At 44.3% G+C, this 22,853-nt stretch overlaps 1 protein-coding gene across 10 annotated transcripts in view; it reads right to left on the bottom strand.

Moving 5' to 3' along the window:
• The window catches only part of CHD9 (chromodomain helicase DNA binding protein 9), a 406,054-nt gene that overhangs the window by 32,393 nt on the left and 350,808 nt on the right, over nucleotides 1-22,853 (bottom strand). For all 10 annotated transcript variants that reach the window (XM_029608540.1, XM_029608542.1, XM_029608543.1 and 7 more), the window contains one exon: nucleotides 9,150-9,289. In XM_029608540.1, coding sequence (XP_029464400.1) covers nucleotides 9,150-9,289 — 140 coding nt within the window. The remainder of the gene's footprint in view (nucleotides 1-9,149; nucleotides 9,290-22,853) is intronic.

The following is a 22,853-nucleotide window of genomic DNA, read 5'->3' as shown; positions in this document are numbered from 1 at the left end:
ATTGCAGAGTCTGAGGGTTTAAGCCAGGTCTCAGTAATTGCGCATATATCCAGTTTCACATCGGTGAGGTAGTCGTTTAGTATTACTGATTTCTTTGTTAGTGATTGCGCATTGAATAATGTTAACGAAAATAGTGTGAGGCCTAGCAGTTGGGTGAAGGGAGTGATCATGATTGGAGATAGGGTTTTAAGGTTGTGGTGATGGGCCTGTCGAGTTGAATGTCCTTTGGAAGGTGGCCAGTGTGGGAGGATTGGGATCGGAAAAGATGGAGAAATTCTGAGATTGCTGTGGCAGGCGATGAATATTGGCCGCTGAGGGTGAAGCGTTTGTGGTCCTTAAAGGGATAGGGTGATATGTGATTTTGTTTGTTGACTGGTGAAGCCAAATGTTTGGGGGATGTTTGTAGGTGAGGGAGACGTATTGAAGTGGGATAACGTTTGACGAGACCACGGTCCTCTGTCCTCAGGGGCTGCACGAAGGGGCGCACAAAGGAGCAGGCCCCTTTGTCGCGCTCCTTCGGCGCGCGGCGCCTGGTAGAGTGAGGCTTAAATGTCTGTCTGGCTGACCCTGATTGGGTCTCAGGTAGTGGTGTGGGCGGGCCTTGGCGCGGTTATGCGCCGGTTTTGTTTTGCAGGTTTTCGGCGCTTTGGGAGCGCGGCTGGCGCTGGGGTCTCCCGGGTGTGGAGGGCGGGCAGTGACCTTACCTTCCCCCGGCGGGGCTTTGGCGCCGGTCGCGCAGGTCTGCAGTCACGATCGGGAGCGGCAGCGAAGAGGAAGATGGCGCTTCTCAGCGCTGGATTTAAAAGGTCTGCCCGGCTGACCCTGATTGGGTCTCAGGTAGTGGTGTGGGCGGGCCTTGGCGCGGTTATGCGCCGGTTTTATTTTGCAGGTTTTCGGTGCTTTGGGAGCGCGGTTGGCGCTGGGGTCTCCCGGGTGTGGAGGGCGGGCAGTGACCTTACCTTCCCCCGGCGGGGCTTTGGCGCCGGTCGCCATCTCCGACATCTCCGAGACTTTCCTCAGATGCACCAAACTATTGCTAATTACCTCTCTCTATTGATTTCTATGGTTCTGTCTTACTCTGTGCCCCTTCAATCCAGCTAAGAGACATCAGTAGTCACTGATAAAGAAAAACTGCCCAAAATAGCCTTACTGCAAACCCATGCTGAAGGAATGTGTGGAAAACAGAATGCAACAGAGGAGGAGAAGCAAGAGCCAAGTCACATGATGAAAACATTGCGAGATCTGCAATTCCACTGAACTCTGACCTTGCCACATTAGAAGGCATACCCTGCGCTCCAAACCTGAGGAGAAAGACCTGCAAAACTCGATTCTTTAAAGACTGCCTTAGCACTTGTATTAGGAAGACAAAATTATTCACAGGTTGAATTCTCGAAGGTGGCGTGACAATGTGGCAGTTTCCTCCAGCTCCTTTGGACCTCTAGCTCAATCTGAACCGGCCACTACTGGGCTACAGTGCCATGAGCCCTCATTTGCAACTACCTGGGATTTTTCTCCAGTTTTATATTCTCCTCCCAACTCAGCCCAGTTGTTGTAGCAACAGTCCTCCGCCAGGCGCCACTAACCGCAACTCCCTCCAGAAATCAGCCATGGACCTCATTTTCCACCTCTAGTGATGGCTGAGAGACCTTCCTCCCTCTGCAGCTCCAACCCTGGAGGTACACGAGCTTTTGATACCATACGACAGCCATTTCTGAAGTCTGGGAGCCATGTGGCTTCAAAGGCTTATGTACACCATCAGGCCAATGCAATACTGTGTGCTCAGGCTAGCGCACAGGTTAACCTACAGTTGGGCGCACATTTTGGACCCGCATCCATAACCCCTGATGCATTTACATGTAATGAGTGCTATTAGCGCGAAGCTAACAGCACTCATTACATGTAAATGCCATGTTGAGGAGGCTATATGTAAAAAAAAAAAAAAAAAAAAATTTGCGCCAGTCGCGCACATTTTAACCCTCAAAAATTAACGCCAGCTCCGGAGCTGGCATTAAGTCTTGAGGCGCCCTAAAAACTGAACAGAAAAGCAGAAAATACTGCTTTTCAGTGGTTCCCCCGACTTAACGTTGCGATACTAATCAGGAGGAACCACAGGAAGCAGCAACATGAAATAAAAAAAAAAGTCTCGACAGTGCTCAGGTTAGGAAAACGGATGCTCAATTTACGAAAGACCCTTTTCCTAACCTGTGGCTGTGCACGGGTTAGGAAAATGGATACTCGTAAAATTGAGCATCCATTTTCCTAACCCTCGCACAGCCACGTCTACTGGGGGCCCGACGCTGTGGACATGCTAGGGATGCACAATTTATCCCCAGCGGGTCCTTTTTAGTGCAGTGGCTCATTTTCCTATTGCATCGAGCGCCCAGTTTGGATGCACGTTTTTCACATGTTTGCATGGTTGATTTGAAGAATCCTAAAAAAGGCATGCAAGACGGTTTTTAGAATGCACACAAGGCATGGATAAGTAAATAAATATTAAAGGTCGTTAAGTACTTGATTTTCAAAGCGACTTATGCGTATAAAATTTTGTTTGCTTTGAACATCAATGAGGAGGATATGCGTGTAAAAGTATGTGCAAAACCTCATTTCACAAATACTTACCTGATGTGGGGAAATCATTTACATGCATTTACATGTAAATATAAATATAGCAAATGTTGCTTACCTGATGTAACAGGTGTTCTCACAGGACAGCAGGATGTTAGTCCTCACAAATGGGTGACATCGAGGATGGAGCCCACCACAGAAAACTTCTGTCAAAGTTTAAACAGAACTTTGACTGGCCCCTACTGGGCATGCCCAGCAAGGCACTGACCCTGCAGCCAGCAGGGGTCTCCCTTCAGTCTGATTTTCAAAGCTACAGGCAGTGCCTAGAAAGTAAAAATAAAACGAACCCAACACCGCGGGGAGGCGGGCGGGTTTCGTGAGGACTAACATCCTGCTGTCCTGTGAGAACACCTGTTACATCAGGTAAGCAACATTTGCTTTCTCACAGGACAAGCAGGATGGTTGTCCTCACAAATGGGTGAGTACCGAGCTGAGGATGTCCCGACTTGCACCAAATGTACCCAACGGTGTGCAGCAGGCACAACAACTGAGGAGAAATTTGGGAAAGGGCATCCGCACCCTACCGGGTAGGTGGAAGGGTGTTGGTACATCAGGTTGGAAAAAGGTTACGCAAGACAGACTGGCCGAAGATGGAGTCCTGTCTTCCAGCCTTGTCCAAACAATAATGGGCTGCAAAAGTATGGAGAGAACTCCAGGTTGCAGCTTTGCAGATGTCAGGAAGCGGCACCGATCGAAGGTGTGCCACTGATGTCGCCATGGCCCTCACAGAGTGTGCTTTAACACGGTCTTGAAAAGGAATGCCAGCTTGCTCATAGCAAAAAGAAATGCAGTCCGCCAACCAGGAAGAAAGAGCCTGCTTATCCACAGGTTGTCCCAACTTATTAGGATGGAAAGAGACGAATAATTGAGTGCTCTTCCTGTGGGAAACTGTACGGTCTAGATAAAAAGCTAGAGCCCGTTTACAGTCTAGGGTATGCAGGGTCTGCTCTCCAGAGTTGGAGTGGGGCCTGGGAAAAAAGATAGGTAGTACGATAGATTGATTGATATGAAACTCCGAAACTACCTTAGGTAAAAATTTAGGGTGAGTGCGGAGTACCGCCCGGTCCTGCAGGAGCTTAGTGTAAGGCGGATAGGTAACTAGGGCCTGTAATTCACTAACCCTGCGAGCTGAAGTAACAGCCAAAAGGAATAACACTTTCCAAGTGAGATATTTCAAGTCACAGGAGTGCAGAGGTTCGAAAGGAGGTTTCATTAGACGACCAAGAACCAGGTTAAGGTCCCAGGAGGGGGCCGGAGGACGCAAGGGTGGCTTTAGATGGAGTAAGCCCTTAAGAAAGCGTGTTACTAGGGGTTGCACTGAAATAGGATTACCCCCAATACCCTTATGGAAGGCGGCTACCGCACTGACATGCATTCTGATAGAAGAGGTTTTAAGACCTGATTCAGAGAGATGCCATAAATAGTCCAAGAATTTGGAGATTGGACAGGAAAGGGGATCAAGGGACTGAGAAGTGCACCATGATGTGTACCTTTTCCATTTGTATGAGTAAGACTTTCTTGTGGAAGGCTTTCGTGAAGCTATCAGGACTCGAGAAACGGAATCTGAAAGGTTAAATGGTTGAAGGACTAACCTTTCAACATCCATGCCGTCAGGGACAAGGCTTGGAGGTTGGGATGGAGGAGGCATCCGTCGTTTTGAGTGAGCAGATGCGGGTCCTTTCCCAGAGGAATGTGCCTGTGGATGGAGAGATCCTGGAGTATTGGAAACCATACTTGGCGTGGCCAGTAAGGTGCTATCAGGATCATGGTTCCTCCGTCCTGGCGTAGCTTCACGAGAGTCTTTGACACAAGAGGAAGTGGAGGGAATGCATAGAGCAGACCGGTTGTCCACTTGAGGGAGAATGCATCCCTCGGCCGAGAGTGCTGGCTCCGAATGAGAGAGCAGTAATCGTCCACTTTGTGGTTCTGAGGGGACGCAAAGAGGTCTATGCGGGGAGAACCCCACTTGTGAAACAGAGAGGTCGCTACCAGAGGATCGAGTGACCACTCGTGTGGGTGGAAGACACGGCTCAGCTGGTCTGCCAATACATTGTCTACTCCCGGCAGGTAAGTGGCCCTGAGGTACATGGAGTGGGAGAGGGCTTCCGCCCAGATCTGCGCAGCTTCCTGACACAGAAGGAAGGAGCCTGTGCCTCCCTGCTTGTTTATGTACCACATGGCCACTTGGTTGTCCGTCTGGATTAAGATTATCTGATGAACAAGATGATCTTTGAAAGTGCGGAGCGCATAGCGGATTGCTCGAAGTTCCAGGAAATTGATCTGGTGTTCGGCTTCCTCTTTGGACCATAACCCTTGGGTTTGAAAGTCGTCCACATGGGCTCCCCAACCGATGTGAGAAGCGTCGGTGGTTAGGATTACTTGCGGGTCCGGTGGAAGAAAAGGTAAGCCCTGAAGGAGGTTGACCTGAGTCGTCCACCAGGTTAAGGATAGGCGCAGCGCTTGTGTGACTGTGACTATGGAGGACAGAGGCTGAAAAGCTTGAATCCATTGGTGTCGTAGAGTCCATTGTGTTACTCTCATGGCTAGTCGGGTCATGGGAGTGACTTGAACCGAGGATGCCATGTGTCCTAGGAGAATGAGGAACTGGCGAGCCGTGGCAGTGTTCTGAGACTGGAGCTGGCGAGCCAGGGACATTAGGGTGTGGACCCTCTGAAGAGGAAGGTAAGCCTTTGCCTGTAAGGTGTCCAAGTCTGCTCCAATGAAGAATAAGGTTTGAGACAGGACTAAGCAAGATTTCTCGTAATTGACAAGAAACCCTAAGGAAAGGAGTGTTTGAATTGTCAATTTTAGGGAGGATTGAGCTATCTGTTGGGTGGAGGCCCTGATTAGCCAATCGTCCAGGTAGGGGTAGACGTGGACACCTTCCTTCCTTAAGAATGCTGCTACCACTACGAGGCATTTGGTAAAGACTCGTGGGGCAGAAGCCAGACCGAAAGGTAGGACACGGTATTGATAATGGTCGTGGCCTACAAGAAACCGCAGATATTTGCGATGGGATTGTGTGATCGCAATGTGGGTATAAGCGTCCTTGAGGTCGAGAGAGCACAGCCAATCCCCTCTTTGTAGCAGAGGGAGCAGCGCGCCTAGGGTTACCATTTTGAACTTCTCTTTTTGAAGGTATTTGTTGAGGGCTCGAAGGTCCAAAATGGGACGTAGTCCCCCTGATTTCTTTGGTATTAGGAAGTATCTGGAATAGAATCCCTTGCCTCGTTGAGAGGGAGGAACGGGTTCTATAGCATTTGATTGCAGAAGAAGAGACACTTCCTGTTGTAATTGAGCCAAATGGGTGGATAGACTCCACGCTTGAAGAGGCGGGGAGTCTGCCGGAAGAGTTATGAAGTTGAGGTGGTAACCCTGTGCGATAATTGTTAGCACCCACTGATCTGAGGTGATCTGCAACCAAGGTTGTAGAAAATGGTACAGTCGACCTCCTACAGGAATGTCTGGAAGAGGGGTTTGGCATGTGTTCTCTACAGGGGAGTCAAAGGCCAACCGCAGGCCCAGGAGGAGGGGCTACAGTAGGCCTTTGTTTCCTAGGCTGACGCGGCTGAGGCCTAGTAGAGGATCGAGCTGGACGAGGCCTGGCCGATGGAGGGTAGTAACGGCGTGGCCGAAAGAACGACTTCTTAGAATCCTTCTTAAGTGGTTGTTTGGAGGAAACCTCAGACGGAACAGAAGAAAGTTGTTTCAACGTCTCGTGGTGATCTTTCAATTCAGCTACTATTTGCTGAATTTGTTCTCCAAACAAATTGTCCCCTAAGCAGGGTAAATCCGCTAAACGATCCTGGACCTCTGGGCGAAGGTTGGATGACTTTAACCAAGCCCAACGTCTGGCCGAGATGGCAGTAGCTGAAACCTTTGTGGAGGCATCGAAGATGTCATAAGCCGTTCTGATCTCGTGCTTCCCCGCTTCAAACCCTTTATTAAGAAGGGCCTGAAGCTGTGGCTGGTATTGGTCAGGTAATGTGTCAGCAAAATCTTGCATCTGTTTAAGGATGGCTCTGTTATATTGCATCATGTAGAGTTGATATGAGGCTATGCGAGAAATCAGCATAGCTCCATGGTACACTTTCCGTCCCACACTGTCTAGGAATTTATTGTCCTTGACCGGCGGAGTGGAGGAGTGTGGCTTGAGACGCTTGGCTTTTCTTTGTGCGGACTCCACCACAACAGAGCGATGATCCAGTTGAGGCTTTTGAAAGCCTGGTGTTGACTGGACGAGGTATGTGGAGTCAGCCTTCTTGTTAACTGGTGATACAGATGAAGGAGATTCCCAGTTTTTCTTTAAGAGATCGAGAAACACCTGGTGAATGGGGATGGAAGCGATGATTTTTGGAGCGTCCAAAAATTGAAGCAGTTCCATCATCTGGTGTCTGTCATCGGTCTCAGATTGCAGCTGAAAAGGTACAATTTCGGACATCTCCTTTACAAAATTAATAAAGGAGAGATCCTCTGGAGGAGATCTTTTTCTACTCTCTGTAGGAGAAGGCGGTGATGGTAAATCTGTGTCAGAAGATGTATCATCACCCCAGGTATCTTAGGGATCACTTGGGGGTTGAAGCCCCGATGGACCTGGTTGAGGATCCGAAGGCATCGAAGGAAACCTTGGAGGAACCGGTGGTACAATCGGTACTGGGAACGGCATCGAGGGTTTCGGTGCTGCCGATGGAGTCGGTGCCGGTCTTGGAACCGATGGAGCCAAAGGATAAATCGGTGGAGATATTCGAGAAGGCACCGATGGGACCACCCCAGAAGGGGGAATCAGGAACGGTGTTTCTCCCGCCGATGAAAATCCAGTCGGAGACGATGGCGCTGTCGGTGCTACTGGAATTATCGATGGGAGGGCATGTACAAGTGCCTCCATACGTTGTAGTAGCGGTGCCAGCGCTTCCACCAAAGGTTCGGTGGTCGGTTCCTTCCTCGGTGGCGGAGTCGGTGCCGGGGTCGGTGCCGGTGGCGGTGCCGGAATCGGTGCCGGAGACGGTGCCAATGGAGGTTGGAATCTTTGCATCGCTTTCTCGATGGCCTCCTGGACCAGCCGGTCCAGTTCTGCCCGGAGACCAGGGGTAACAATACCCGGCTCGACGGGAGAGGGAGGCTGAGGCAGAGCCGGAGGGACCACCGTAACCGGTGGGATCACGGCTCCCACACCCCGAGAGGGTGAGGGTTTCCTCGATGCCTGCGAACGAGACGTGGACGGTGCCAAGTCTGAACGAGGCCTCTTAGTCGGTGGCTCGGCTTGTTCAGAGGTCGATGACTGTGGATCCTCGACAGGCCGAGACTTGTGCCGTCGATGGCGATGCTTGTCCTTCCGGTCTCCTCGCTCATCCGGGGAGGGGACAGGAGTCGACGGCCAAGAAGTCATCGATGGTGGACGGTCACCGGAGGGTTGACGATGGTGGTGCAACTTCGACGGTGCCGGTTCCGATGACGTCGATGCTATCGATGGCGTTGGGGTGGGTGCATGGAAGAGGAGCCCCATCTTCTCCATCCTGGCTTTGCGACCCTTAGGTGTCATTAGGGCACATTTGGTGCAAGTCAGGACATCATGCTCACTACCCAAACACAAAACACAAACCCTATGGGGGTCTGTGATTGACATAGTCCGGGTACAATCCGGGCATCGACGGAATCCCGTCGTCATGGCTTAAGGCCAAATTTAGTCGCGGGCTCGGTAATTGCCAACAGGCCTCGAGGGCCAAATTCGACGGTAGTCGAAGAAAAAAGGCAAAAAACTTACCGGTTTCCGCGGAGGTGACAAAAATTTGTCGAAGGGAGACCCCCTGAGGGGCAAATTTTCTTCGGAAAGAAAAATACCGAATTCCTGTCAGGAACGTGGTAAGAGAGCTCCTTTCACCGCGTGGCAACTGCTGCACGGAAAAAAGAAGACTGAAGGGAGACCCCTGCTGGCTGCAGGGTCAGTGCCTTGCTGGGCATGCCCAGTAGGGGCCAGTCAAAGTTCTGTTTAAACTTTGACAGAAGTTTTCCGTGGTGGGCTCCATCCTCGATGTCACCCATTTGTGAGGACAACCATCCTGCTTGTCCTGTGAGAACGAACATTACACCTGCCCAGGAGAAGGCGTAACTTTCTGCAGGTATGTGCAGGCATGTAGTGAGACAACCCACAAATCTGCAAAATGGACTTCTGCGCATTAAGCCTGCTTTAGTCCTATGCTGGCTGTTATACAATTACCATCTTTAGAGAGGGAGGGGAACAAAAGAATGGTGTCGAATAGCTGTGGCAAAGGCTACTGTTTGCAGCAACCCCTGAAAGGTGAAAAGCAGAATTAGCAAAGAGATGCGAGCAACAAGAGATTATCAGAAGCAACTGTATTCATATTACCATGAATTCTACTGTCACTTTAGTCAGGAGAAAAACCTCTCCCTCCCTACATGCCAAAACATGTAAATTATTCAAGACCAGAAAAACTGAGTTTATTTGGCAGACTGATACAAACCGCACAAAAACATTTCGTATGGTTAGAGGAATCCTATACACTTACATGATTGGGTGCTTTATTTCGGTTCATAAAAAGGATGTCAACGCCCTCCACGTTCTTCCGTCGTCCTCTTCTCTTTTTAACTACAGGCTGGTTGTCTAATATCACGCCATTAGAGTTAGCCGTTAACTGGCTGCAGGCACCTAATCAGATTAGCGAGGCATTAAAATTCATGAAGCAAAGATAGGTTCTGCTTGAAATTAAGCACCCATTTAATTAAAAGTTAAAGTTACACTACATAAGGATCTTCGAAGCACAAATTTACACAGATTTCCTCTGACATACTAAACATTCATTCTACACAACAGAACCCAATGTTGGTCAACTAATGAACCCTACACGTGTACATGGCATCCAGCCACATGAGCTCATTTCATGGCATATATACACTTCTCCAGAGGCAGCTGTAGCATGATGCAAGTGCTGCTGTCCCGTTCATGCTAAGAGGGGAAAGCAGCTAGAGCCCAGGAGAGGGTGCGGGTGGAGTGGAGAATGAGGAGTGGCTGGTAGAAGAGAAAGGAGGAGAGAATGGGATGGGGGGGGGGGGGATGAGAGGAAAAAGGACTGGGGGAGAAAGAGTGCTGCCCAAGGGAGATGGAAATGGGCTGGGAGAGATGCTTGGGAAGGAATGAAAGAGCCCGCCTTAGGCAATACAATGCTCATTTCACTGCACGTCTATTGTGGGATTTAGCTAGTACTCTAGTAACACGGATAATTTTAAAAACATGATCCTGCTTTACCTTCGGTGATATCTTACCTACCACAAATAAGTTATAAACAGTATTTTTAAAAACTCTATCAGGCTTTCACAAAAACAGAAGTACTTCTAGATTTATTTTATTTATTTATTTAACATATTTCTATACTGGTCTTCATGAAGGGATTCATATCAGGCTGGTTTACATGGAACTTAGGGGAATAACTAATTAACCAAACAAGAGAACCGAAGCAAAGTTACATATAACAAGGAGATTAAACTTGGGGGCTACAGTAGCCGGGAAGAAGTAAGACAAAATTAACTAGGGATAAAAATACATATGAACAGTAATGAAACTAGTGCGAACGTCCCATCAGTTGGGCTGAGTCTGGATTGAACACTTTAGAAATTAGGGGAAGGCTTGGAGGAAAAGCCAAGTCTTAAGTTTTCGTCAGAGGGTAAGAAGGCAGGGTTCCAGTCTTAGGTCAGTCAGATTCTCTGACAACAGCCATTGCTGCTGTGTCAGAGAATCGCGTGCCGGCAGGCTGCCAGCGCGCGCAACCTGTGCCTACCTGGAAGCAGGCGCAAAAGGTAAGATAAAAGTCAGGGGGGGTTAGAGTAGGGCTGGGGGGGGAGTTTAGGGGAAGGGGTGGGAAGGTCAGGCTAGGGGGGAGGGAATGGGGGAAGGCAGCACGGATAAAATAAAATCGCATGTCCATGTCTGCTCGCCAGGTAGCGCGCGCACATGGACGTGCTCACGCAGCTTTTAAAATCTACCCCATAGTGTTTTGAATTTTGGCCTAAAAGCTCCATTTTTGTTTCATCTGAGCACTGAACTCTGTAGCTCCTTCAAAGTGATTGTTGGCCTCTCTATGGCTTATCTCATGAGTCTCCTTCTTGCTTTGACACGGAGTTTTGAGGGATGGCCTTGTCTAGGCAGTGTCTGGGTGATATGATGCAGCTTCCATTTCCTCACAGTTGATCCAGCAGTGCTCACTGGGACATCCAAGCACTTGGATATTATTTTGTAGCCTTTTCCTATCCTGTACATGTCTATAACTTTATCTGTAATTTCTTTAGAGGGCTCTTTGGCCTTCATTTTCACAGCTTTCCTTCAGATTCACAATCTGACCAGTGGTACTGCAATTAGGGGTTTTATCCAGAAAAACTGACCTTTTTTAATGATTCATAGGTAGAGACCAATTGTAAGCCAATTGTTAGGGCAATATTTTTCATCTGTGTAAACTTGCAGCTTCCACAGTACAGGGGTTAAATACCTATGTAAGCAGCATTTTTTATTTTACCAAAAATTCAGAGAAATAATAAATTGTGACTTTGAAAATTTACTTTAAGAGCATACTGGTTTGCAATACACATACTGTCTTGAACAATCTGTGTGTTACTTGCAAGCCACACAAATCTGACGATTTTTTTAGGGGGTTGAATACTTTTACAATTTCCCAAAGCTCATTCCAAACTCGCTGCTGTTCTGCCATGTTTCAGCTTCAGATTTACAGGCATACTGGAAAGTGTACAATTACAGTTGGCATGGTTTATTCCAGGAGTGTTCTACATATCTTAGACAGATGCTTTAACTTTTACTTCTGCCGTGACCCAGGCGCTAAAAATAGTGTGTAAGAGAGGCACTAACAGCTCTCCTGGCTAACGCAGCTCTCTGGATTAATAGCTAATTGCTTCGTTTGCATAGTATTTGCATGGGTCCGCGTTAAACCAACCACGTATTTTCACTCCAATTTTTATGCAGGTTTTTTTGGCATTAAAACCTATATTACATACATGAGTAAGGTTAGCACCGAAACACCTACACAAAAATTGGTACGAAAAATTGCAGATGGCTTAGGTAAGCTTATTACATTGGCTCATTAGTTGTTTTTAATCAAGGAACATACACATACAAAAAGTAATTATCTATCTTCCTAGCCTCTTTTTTTTTTTTTTTTTTTTAAATCAAGGCGCACACACAAACTAAATGATCTATCTTTCCTAGCTTTTTGCACACACTAAAAATTAATTTACCTTACCATGTCACCTCTCCCCTAACTTTTAAGTCCCAATATTACCCAGGAAGCTATATTTACCGATCCTCTTGAGCCACTAGAAAAACCTTCCCCTCTCAATACTCCCTCAAGTTGATGTGGGCAAAATCAATTCAGGAGAGTAAAGTGGCTACACCAGGGTGATGAGATTTTTTTTTTTTTTTACAAGCCCTAGGCTGGATGGTAAACTTCAAAGGAAGGTTGCATCCATCCCAAATCCTGGAATATTTAGGAACATGATTTGACATGTGTCTGGGTCATGTTTACTTAACCAGGGAAAGGACCTTGAAGTTACAGGGTCAGGTGAGAGTTCTGTTGAGGTTTCCGAGTCCCATATCTTGGGAGTACTTGCAGGTCCTGGGAGCCATGGTAGTCACACTGGATCTTGTTCTTTGGGCAAGGGCTCATATGCACCTCTTGCAGACTATCTTGTTCTCCTCTCAGGATTATTCCCAGAAATTGGGGTTGCTGAACCAAAAGAGAAGGAGCCTGGATTGGTGGCTGAATACCAAGAATCTAGACGTGGGACTGGGTCTTAATTCCCCAGAATGAACAGTAGCAATCATTGCCATCCTGGTAGATTAGTGAGCACATTGTCTAAGTCAAGTGGCTCAAGGTGTTTAGTCTTAGGAGGAGAGCAAACGGTAGATCACTTGTTTGAAAACGAGGGCCATAAGGTTTGCACTTCTACATTTCACTCCTCTTTTGAAGGGAAAAGTGGTGAGATTCATGACAATGCGATAGTAGTAGCAAAGGCTACCAACATTTGTACTAGTTTTTGGTTTTATGATTGTTTTATTACATATTTTGTATTTAATGCTTTATTATGCTCTTATGTTGACTAGGTTTTATGAGTTTTATTTCATTCGTTTTAACAGCTAATTTATTTTCTTACCCTGCGTAGTTTTTAGCTGTTACTATTTTATGAATTATTGTATTTTCTTGTAATATTGTAATCTTTGTAAACCGGTGTGATGGTCCGTTTGATACATCGGTATATAAACAACAATAAACTAAACTAAACTTTTGTAAATCACCAGAGGGGAGTCGAGAGTCCCCAAGTAGCTCTAGAGGCAAGTTGCTCAATGAAATGGGTAGAGGGAAATGTGCGAATGATCTTGGCAGCTCACATAGCAGGAGTGGAGAATGTGCAGGCAGAATTTCTCAGATGGAACTCCATGGCTCCGGGTGAATGGTCTCTGTCAGAGAAGGTCTTTCCCCCGATTCTAGTCAGGTGGGGGAAGGCCGGTGATGGATTCAATGGCTTCTAACAGCAATACAAAGGTGCACAGCTATTTCAGTCGATGAAAATGGATTGTCAAGGGTGGATGCCCTGATTCAGAAATGCTCATGTGCCCTCTTTGTATTTCATTGTGGCCGTTAATAGGAAGAGCAGTTCAGAGAATATCTGAACATTGTGGTTTGATTTTAGTGGCTCCAGATTGGTCGAGGTGTCTGTTTGGCATATCTGGTCAGGATGTTGGAAGAGGATCCCTTGTGTTTCCATTAACCAGGGATCTGTTATATCAGTTCTTCACATGGACCCAGGTCAATTCTCTTACTGCATGGCCCTTGAGAAAGAGCATTTAGCAGAAAGAGCTTACTTTCAGGGGGTTGTAAATACGCTCTTGCAGGCAAGGAAGTCTTCTTCTTCCTTGGCATGTCAGGATTTGGAGATGTTTTTGAAGTTTTTGCACAGAGAGGGGTGAATTTGCCATAAGGGCCTTACCACCTTCCATTCTGGAGTTCCCTCCAGAAGGGACTGAATAAAGGGTTTACCCTGAATTCATTAAAGAAACAGAGAGCAACAATTGCATGTTAGAGGTGGCAGATCTTTATCTTCTCATCTAAAAATACTGAGATGCCCCCCACACCCCATACAGGTTTCTAGTCCCTTCTTGAGAATCTAACGTGGTTTTGAAATTTTTGGCAGGCCATCTGACCCATTAAGGGAAGCTTCAATCAAATTGCTAATTCTTAAATCAGTATTTTTAGTGGTGATTTGCTGCACTAGACGTTTTTCTTTCTTATAGGGAGCCTTTTCTGTCTACTTCAGATGAGGTGATTTCTATTCACACTGTGCCTTCCTTTTTTTCCCCCAAAGTAGTGTCTGCTTTTCACCTTAATCAAGAAGTGTGGCTGCCGTCCTTTCACAGAAATTCACATGGTGGAGATTAAGGTCAATTGCACTGTTTGGATGTAAAGAGGATCTTGAGATACTTGAAAGTGACTAATAACCTCACAAAATCAGGTCAACGTTTTGTACTTTAATAGTGCAAGAAGAGAAGCTTCCTCCAAGGTACTGGATTAAGGAGATCATTATGTGGCTTATGCTGACAAGCATCTTCAGCTTCCCAAAGGCTGAGAGCCCATTCCACCAGGGCAGGGGCTGCGTCTTGGGCTGAATTTCACATGTCACTACTTCAGGATATTTGCAAGGCGATGACGTTATCTTTATTACATTCTTTTACTAAGCATTATCGTTGGGATGATGAGCTAGGGAGTAATCTTCCTTTGGTTCAAGAGTTTTAAGAGTGGGGTTGGCAAAGTCCACAAAGTAGAGGGCTACATCTTGGGTACTTCCCATAATTTCTTTTCATTGAATACTGCCAGAGATTAGTCCTAAACCCTCCCTTTCTGCCAATGGATTTCTCAGCATTACTGCACATTGGAAGACTATTTTCATTTTTATTTGGGTCTCTGTGGGATTTTTACAGGTAAGATACTATGGGTTTATACATAGGTTTCTATCCTTGTTCGTTATACTTCTTGATTCCTGGAAGACCTCTGGTTGAAGGTTTTGGGCAATGTAAATTCACTTCTGTTTGAACTTGTTACATAGAATAATGGCAGGCTAATAGCAGCACAGGATCCTGTAAGATATGTCGTCAGCAAACCAGTTCTCTTGTCTTCATCTGCTAGCTGGGGGCATAATCCATGTGGCTGGACTGGTCTGGCTGTATACAGTAAAGTGCGCCCGGGCTAGCGCACCATTTTACGTGATTTGGACGCGCATCCACTACCCCTTATACAGTAAGGTGTTTAGCACGAAGACGTTGTGTCCAGCCCTCCCAGAAACTAATAACGCTCATCACATGCAAATACATGTAGATAAGGCTAAAGTTATTCGCCTGGTATACTGAAAAAAAATGTGTGGTCAACCCACACATTTTACGCTCAAAAATTAGCACTTGTCCAAGGGCAAGTGTTAATTTCTGAGCAGCTGGAAAAAGTGTACAAAAAAGCAGAAAATACAGGTTAAGAAAACAGATGCTCAATTTTACAAGTGTTCATTTTCTGAATCCATGGCTGTCAGTGGGTTTGGAAAATGGACGCTTGTAAAACTGAGCATCTGTTTTCGTAACTGCTGACAGCCACCTCTCCTGGGCCAAGGAGGCGCCAAGGGCACGTAATTGCCTAGTGCCTCCTTTTAGCGTGCCTCATTTGCATTATGTTTCGCTCGCACGTTCAGAAAGTGGGTGCCAAAGTGGACATGCTCTTTTTTTTTTTTTTAGTGTGTCCATATTGTATCGGCCTGAAGGAAAGGAAATTATCTGGCAAGACAATTTCACCTTCTCTCACTGACAGGCTGGTATAATAATCTGAGCATTACAATGTACGCTGGTTTTCAGTGCACAGTATTTAAAGCTCAGATTACAGTTTTTTAAAACTCCTGATACAGTAAGCTAATGCATATATGTGTTCAGCACAAGCCAAATGTACATTTTAAGTATGGAAAGGGTGGAGGGGGAGAGGAGAACCGGGGAAGAGAGACCATGCAGAGAATTAAAAAATGACAGATAAGAACATAAGAACACAAAAAGTTGCCATACTGGGTCGGACCGAGGGTCCATCAAGCCCAGTATCCTGTTTCCAACAGAGGCCAAATCAGGTTTCAAGTACCTGGCAAGTACCCAAACATTAAATAGATCCCATGCTAATGCCAGTAATAGCAGTAGCTATTACCTAAGTCAACTTGATTAATAGCAGATTATGGATTTATCCTCCAGGAATTTAACCAAACCCTTTTTAAAACCAGCTACACTGACTGCCCTAACCACGTCCTCCAGAAACAAATTCCAGAGCTTAAGTATGCATTGAGTGAAAAAGAATTTTCTCAGATTTGTTTTAAATGTGCTACCTGATAAGTTTATGCAGTGCCCCCTAGTCCTTCTATTATCTGAAAGGGCAAATGTGAATCAGCTATTTACTCTTTCTAGTCCTCATGATTTTATAGATTTCTATCATATCCCCTCCTCAGCCGTCTCTTTTCCAAGCTGAACAGCCCTAACCTCTTTTACCTTTCTTCATAGAGGCGCTGTTCCATTCCCTTTATCATTGTACCTATTTGTCTATCTGGCCATGGTCAGCTGCCACTATTTAGCTGGATAAGTATGGACTTATCTGGTAAGTGGCGGTGGCTAACCAAGGCTAGATAGCCGGATATGTCCTTACTTATCCAGCTAAGTGGCGGAAGAGAAGGCATTTTTTGTTTCTGCACAGTAGCATTGGAAACTTAACTCCATCTCTGACGCAGGAGTTACGTTTCCAGCATTAATAAAACCTGGTTAGGCCAGCGTATCTCTCTGCACTGGGGACTACCGTTTAATGCTCTCACTTGCATGGGATTTCCATATGAAGATGCTAGGCAGTATTCACATTTTAGAATGCGCATTTTGTGAGCGTAAAACTCCTTGCCGCATCAGCAGTAAGGTTAAGCTCACAAAATGAGCATTCAAATGTGGGTAAAGATATGCATTAGGCTGAAGCCATCTTTCTGCATCAGCCTGTTAGGTTGGCTACTGCAGTGGCAATCCTCAGCCTGAGATTACATAGTCTGCATATTCAATTACTAGTTATCGCTGTTGAGCAATGTTGAAGTTTTCTCTCTTTCACAGCCTCCCTAGCTATAGCAGATCCAGGCAGCTAGGTCCACTCAGTTATTAAACCTATTATATAGAACTGCAGAGCACTGCCGGTGATCCACCATTCTAGACCCTATATTATATAATTCTATTTATATACACGTACATGTATACACATATAAAGATGCTATAGATATACATCAACCACACTATGCACTCCAAGATTAAACAAAACTCGAGATTTAATCACTTACACTGACATTTTTTATATTACTTCTTATAGGCTGATTCACAAGAGTGCGCTACTACAACGCACATTATCTATTGCAGCTCTCATTACTTCAAATAAAGCCTATTAGCTGATACCATGCATTACTGCTGTAATGTGCTTTTATGAATAGGCCTATAACAAGTCAATATTCAGTAAACCAGTGAGGAGCAAAGTTATGTAGCTAAAGTTATCTGGCTGACTATAGCTCAACGTATCTTTCACTGAATATATTTGAGAAAAAAAAAAAAGTTACCCTAATAAAATTTCCAGATAACTTTATGGCTCACCAGCTTACTAAATATTTCAATAATAATAAAAAAAAAAAAGTTGAAGGCTGAACAGCTCGATCCCTCCTTCCCTTCTTAAAAAGTGCAGCACTACCCTCAACCCTTCCCTGCCCCCCCCTCCCCCCAACCCCTCAAATTTTCCTATACCCAGTGGAAGGAGGAAAGGGGTGAATATCTGTCAGCTATACCCACACTTTGATATTCATTTATTAGCACACAAGCCAAGGATACAAGAACTGCTATACTGGGTCAGACCAAGGGTCTATCAAACCCAGTATTCTGTTTCCAAATGTGGCCCATCTGGGTCACAAGTACCTGGCAGGATCCCAAATAGTAGATAGAGTCCATGCTGCTTATACCCAGGAGTAAGCAGTGGCTTTTCTCAAGACTACCTGGTTAATAAAAGTTTATGGACTTTTCTTCCGAGAACTTGTCCAAACCTTTTTCAACCCAACTGCACTAACTGCCTTTAGCAGATCCTCTGCCAATGAATTCCAGAGCTTAATTGTGTGTTGAGTAAAAGAAATATTTTCTCTGATTTGTTTTAAGTGTGCTTAGTAATTTCATGGAGTGTCTCCTAGTTTAAGTATTTTTTTGAAGGCGTAAACAACCAATTTGCATTAACCCATTCTACTCCATTTATGATTTCATAGACTTCTACCATATTCCCATGCTGAAGAGCCCTTACCTCTTTAGCCTTTCCTCATAGTTCAGTCATTTCATCCCTTTTATCATTTTGGTCACCCTTCTTTGTACTTTTTCTAATCTCACTACATTTCTTTTGAGATGCGGGCACCAGAATTGCACACACTACTCTGTGTGTAGTCAAACTATGGAACTATACACAGTGGTATTATGATATTCTCTGTTTTATTCTCCATTCTGTTCCTAATAATTCCTAACACTGTTTGCTTTCTTGACCACCGCTGCTTACTGAGCCAATTGTCTAGATCCTTTTCCTAGGTGGTAACTCCTAATATGAAATTTACCATGTAATTATAGTTTGGATTCATTTCCCTGCATGCATCACTTTGCACTTGTATACATTCAATTTCATCTCCCATTTGAATGCCTAAGTCTCCCAAAGTCCTCCTGAAATTTTACAATCAGCTTGTGATTTAACAACTTGGAATCATTTTGTGCCGTTTGCAAATCTGATCGCCTCACTTTTCCAGATTCCTGTACAGATCTGTGGGGCACACTACTATTTACCATTCTCCATTGAGAAAATTGATCATGTAGTCCTAATTCATTTCCTAAACCAGTTTGCAATCCACAATAGGATATTGCCTCCTAGCCCATAACTCTCTAAATTTTCTCTGGAGTCTCTCATCAAACACCTTCAGAAAATCCAGATATTCTATATCCTCCAATTCACCATTATCCACATTTATTAAAGCCTTAAAAATGTAGCAGAATGATGAATTAAGACTTCTTTTGGGTAAATACATGTTTGTTGTGTGTCATTAAACCATTTCTATCTATATGCTCAGTAATTTTGTACTTTATATAGTTTCTACCATTTTTTTTTTGGCACTGATGTCATGCTCAGAAGTCTATAGTTTTCTGAATCACCCTGAGCCCTTTTTAAAGATTGATGTTACACTGGCCACCCTACAATTTTCAGGTACAACAGCGAATTTTAACAATAGTTGACAATTTTATACGGCAACTTTATAGACCTAAAGACTAATCTATTGTCTAAGCCTGCTACATTCGTTTATATGTTAAACTCCGTTATTTTAAACTTAGTTATTTATAACTTATTATACTAATTGTGTGCTTTCGCTCTCTACTCTCCCATCCTGTAAACCCCTTGTTCTTTGTAACTTTATTTTCATAGTTAATTGGTTACCCCTTGTTTCAATGTAAACCGGTACGATAAGACACCTGTCTTGAGTATCGGTATATCAAAAGTATTTAAATAAATAAATAAATAAATAAATTTACTAATACTGGGTCTGTAATTTCATTTTTTAGTTCTTTCAGCATTCTGGGATATAAACCATCTGCTCCAGGTTACTTACTACTCTTTAGATTGTCAGTTTGCCTTGTTACATCTTCCAGGTTCATCATGATTTGTATCAGTTCCTCCTAATCATCATCACTAAATACTGTTTCCGGCATGGGTATCTCACTCACATCCTCCTCAGTAAGCTACACACCAAAGAATTCATTTAGTTTTCCCGATATGGCCCTGTCGTCCCTAACAGCCCATCGATCATCTCCCTCACTGGTTTCCCTCGGATATATTTGAAAAAGTTTTAATTATGAATTTTTACCTCTGGCAGACTTTTAATGTCTTTTTGCCTGTTTTATCAATGTTTTGCTTCTAACTTGCCAGTGCTTATGCTTTTTCTTATTTTCTCCATTTGGATCCTCTTTCTATTTTTAGAAGATGTTCTTTTGGCTTTAATAGACTCTCAACTTCCCTTTTAACCATGCCAGCAATTGTGTGGCCTTCCTTCTGCCATTTTTAAACACTGTCCATAACTAGTTCCTTCACGGACACCTAATTCCCTGTTGTGAGCAGGGGGCTTGGTTAGCTGTCAGGGAAGGCATCAACTGAAGGAAGGAGTTCAATTGAAGAGAATAAATAATAAGTGCAGATATAGCTGACAGACAGGGGAACTTAGATATTCATCCCGGAGGTAAGAGCCTGTCCTCCCTCCCATTGGAGTACAGGAAGGCACCCTACTTTTTTTTTAAGAAGGGAAAGGGGGAGGGGTGCAATTGGGCTACTCGGCCCATGACATTTTTTTTCAAACAGAGGGAGGGTGAGGTTAAGGAACATCAGGCCACTTGGCCTATGACATTTTCTTTTTTAAAAGCTGTTCAAAGGGAGAGCGGTTGAAAGGGAATTATTTCACACTATCTGCAATATGAGGTAAAGAATCAGCCATTATCTGACTGAGAAAGTTAGCTGGATAAACAAATCTGGCTGACTTAGCCAGGATATTCAGCAATATGGTATACCACTGATTATACCTGGCTATCTGGCTAACTATAGACCCGCTCAATAGGAGGGCTAACTCAGCCAAACATTTAACTGTCTGTTGAGTAAAAAAATATTTTCTCTGATTTGCTTTAAGTGTGCTTAGTAATTTCATGGAGTGTCCCATAGTTTAAGCATTTTTTTGTAGGCGTAAACAACCAATTTGCATTGACCCATTCTACTCCACTTATGATTTCATAGATCTCCATTGTATTTCCAAGCTGAAGAGTCCTTACCTCTTTATATTTATTTATTTATTTAACATTTTTATATACCGGGATTCATGCGAATTTGCATATCGTCTCGGTTTACATTGTAACTGAAAACAAGCATGAGAGAATGCTAATTACATAGAACAGGGCATAAAACTTGGTACAGTATACGTGGGGAAAGAAAATGGAACATAATAGAAAAGGGAAATAAAAACGGAACTTTTTTTTATAGACTTTCCTCATAGTTGAGCACTTCTCCAGCTAAGTTACCTAGATGAATAACCATGCCATGGAACACCCCCATCCCACCCACCACTTAGCTGGATAAATAGTTATCTGGCAAAGTGGAAGCCACTGTTTTCAAACTGTGTATGGGGATAAAGCTGCTGCTAGCCTGAGATTTCTTTTTACCATTTACCCAGCTAACTTTAGACTGGAGTTAGCTAGGTAAATTTACTTGTGATGAACAGCAGCTCTAGCTGTATAAATTTTAACCATGTCCCTGGAACATTTCCACCATGCCTCTTTAATTCAGCTAAATTTTAGTCAGATAAAGCAAGTTTTCCTACCATAAACTTGTGTTCTCCGTAGAGAGCAGAGTGAATTAGCCATGACATGTGGGTGACACCATCCAACCCTTTTCTCCTAGTTCAGAGCTGTTGCTCTACTGAGCATGTGCAGGAGTTCTCACATGGGCACTGCCTCATGAGCCCGTCAGTTGATTGTAGAGCTGAGCTTAAATGAGTAGTTGACTCTCCTGGGAGGTGAGCATGACATTCATCTTGTCGTCTATGTTTCTGTAAACAGTGTTTTCCAATCTTACTTTGTTCGTCAAACAGGGCTGTGTTTGCCATGACATTTCAGGAGTCCCAAGCTGAGAGGGCATTTTGTGGGGTAATTTTTAAACCTGTTTGTTTTTGATGATCGGTGTGTACTAATTTATGTATGATGGTCATGGTCTTGTGTTCAATTCGGGATTTTATAGGAAGCCAGTGTAGTGAAATTAATATGGGGGTGATGTGATCATTCTTTTTTTTTTTCCGGTTAGGATTCTGGCTGCTCAGTTCTGTAGAATCTGAAGAGGTTTGATGTTGTATGGAAGACCAATCAGTAGGGAATTGCAGTAGTCTATGGTTGAGAAAATTAGCAGTTGCAGTACAGTTCTGAAGTCGTATGAGTTTAGGAAAGGTTTTATACGTCTTAGGGTTAGAAGTTTGTGATATCCTTCTTTGATTTTGGTTGTTATGTGGTTATTGTAGGATAGGTTTTTGTCAATGATTACTCCAAGGTTTCTGGTGTGAGTGACAGGGGATATTGGGTTCATTTGATTGTTAGCTGTGAGTTGGGGTGGTGGTGTTGGATTGGGTTTTCTGTCCATGATGATTATTTCGGTTTTGTCAATGTTGATTATGAGTTTTAATTTTGTTAGAAGTTGTTTGATTGAGTCAAGCAGAGCAGATGTTTCTTTGTATGTTTCATCAATGGAGTTTTTGATGGGAATTAGAAGTTGTATGTCATCTGCGTAGAGGAAGTGGGTGATTTGATGATCACTTAGTAGCTGGCAAATGGGTAGAAGGTATATGTTGAACAGAGTGGCAGATAACGCTGAGCCCTGAGGAACTCCAGCGTTGAGGTTAATTTTCTTAGAGATATTGTTGTTGATTGATACTTGGTAGCTTCTGTTGGAAAGATAGGATGAGAACCATTGTGGGGTAATGTCAGATATACCAATTTCTGTCAAACGTTCTAGGAGTATTTGGTGGTTTACTGTATCGAATGCTGCTGAGAGGTCGAGCAGTATGAGTAGGTATTATTTTCCATTGTCGAATCCTCTTAGTATAGTGTCATTTAATGATAGAAGGAGAGTCTCTGTGCTGAGGGTCTTTCTGAATCCATATTGAGTTGGGGATAGGATGTTGTTTGTTTCAAGGTATTCATCGAGTTGGGAGTGAACAACTTTTTCGATGATCTTGGCTATGAAGGATAGGTTAGAAATCGGGCGGGGGTTTGTTAGGTTTTTTGGGTCGAGATTATTCTTTTTCAGTATAGGTTTGATTATTGCTGATTTGAGGCAATTGGGGTAGCTTCCTTCAGTAAGAGATAGGTTGACGATCTTGGTGATTGTAACAGACTCCACAATCTTGAGGACCTAATGGTCTTTGGTGATCTTTCACCATTCCTCCAGGTAGAGGTGGATTCTCCCACCCCCCCTACTGGAGGAGGGGTCAAGGTCTGAAAATTGAGGCTAGTCAAAAATTAGGTCCTATTGTAGCACCTTTGGCAGACATCAATCACGATGAGCCGGAAGCTGTTGCTGCAGAAG

This window comes from Rhinatrema bivittatum, chromosome 7 (assembly GCF_901001135.1).
Source record: "Rhinatrema bivittatum chromosome 7, aRhiBiv1.1, whole genome shotgun sequence".
Classification (NCBI taxonomy): Eukaryota; Metazoa; Chordata; class Amphibia; order Gymnophiona; family Rhinatrematidae; genus Rhinatrema; species Rhinatrema bivittatum.
The sequence above is the reverse complement of the archived record's forward strand: the minus strand, read 5'-3'. Positions and strand labels throughout refer to the sequence as shown.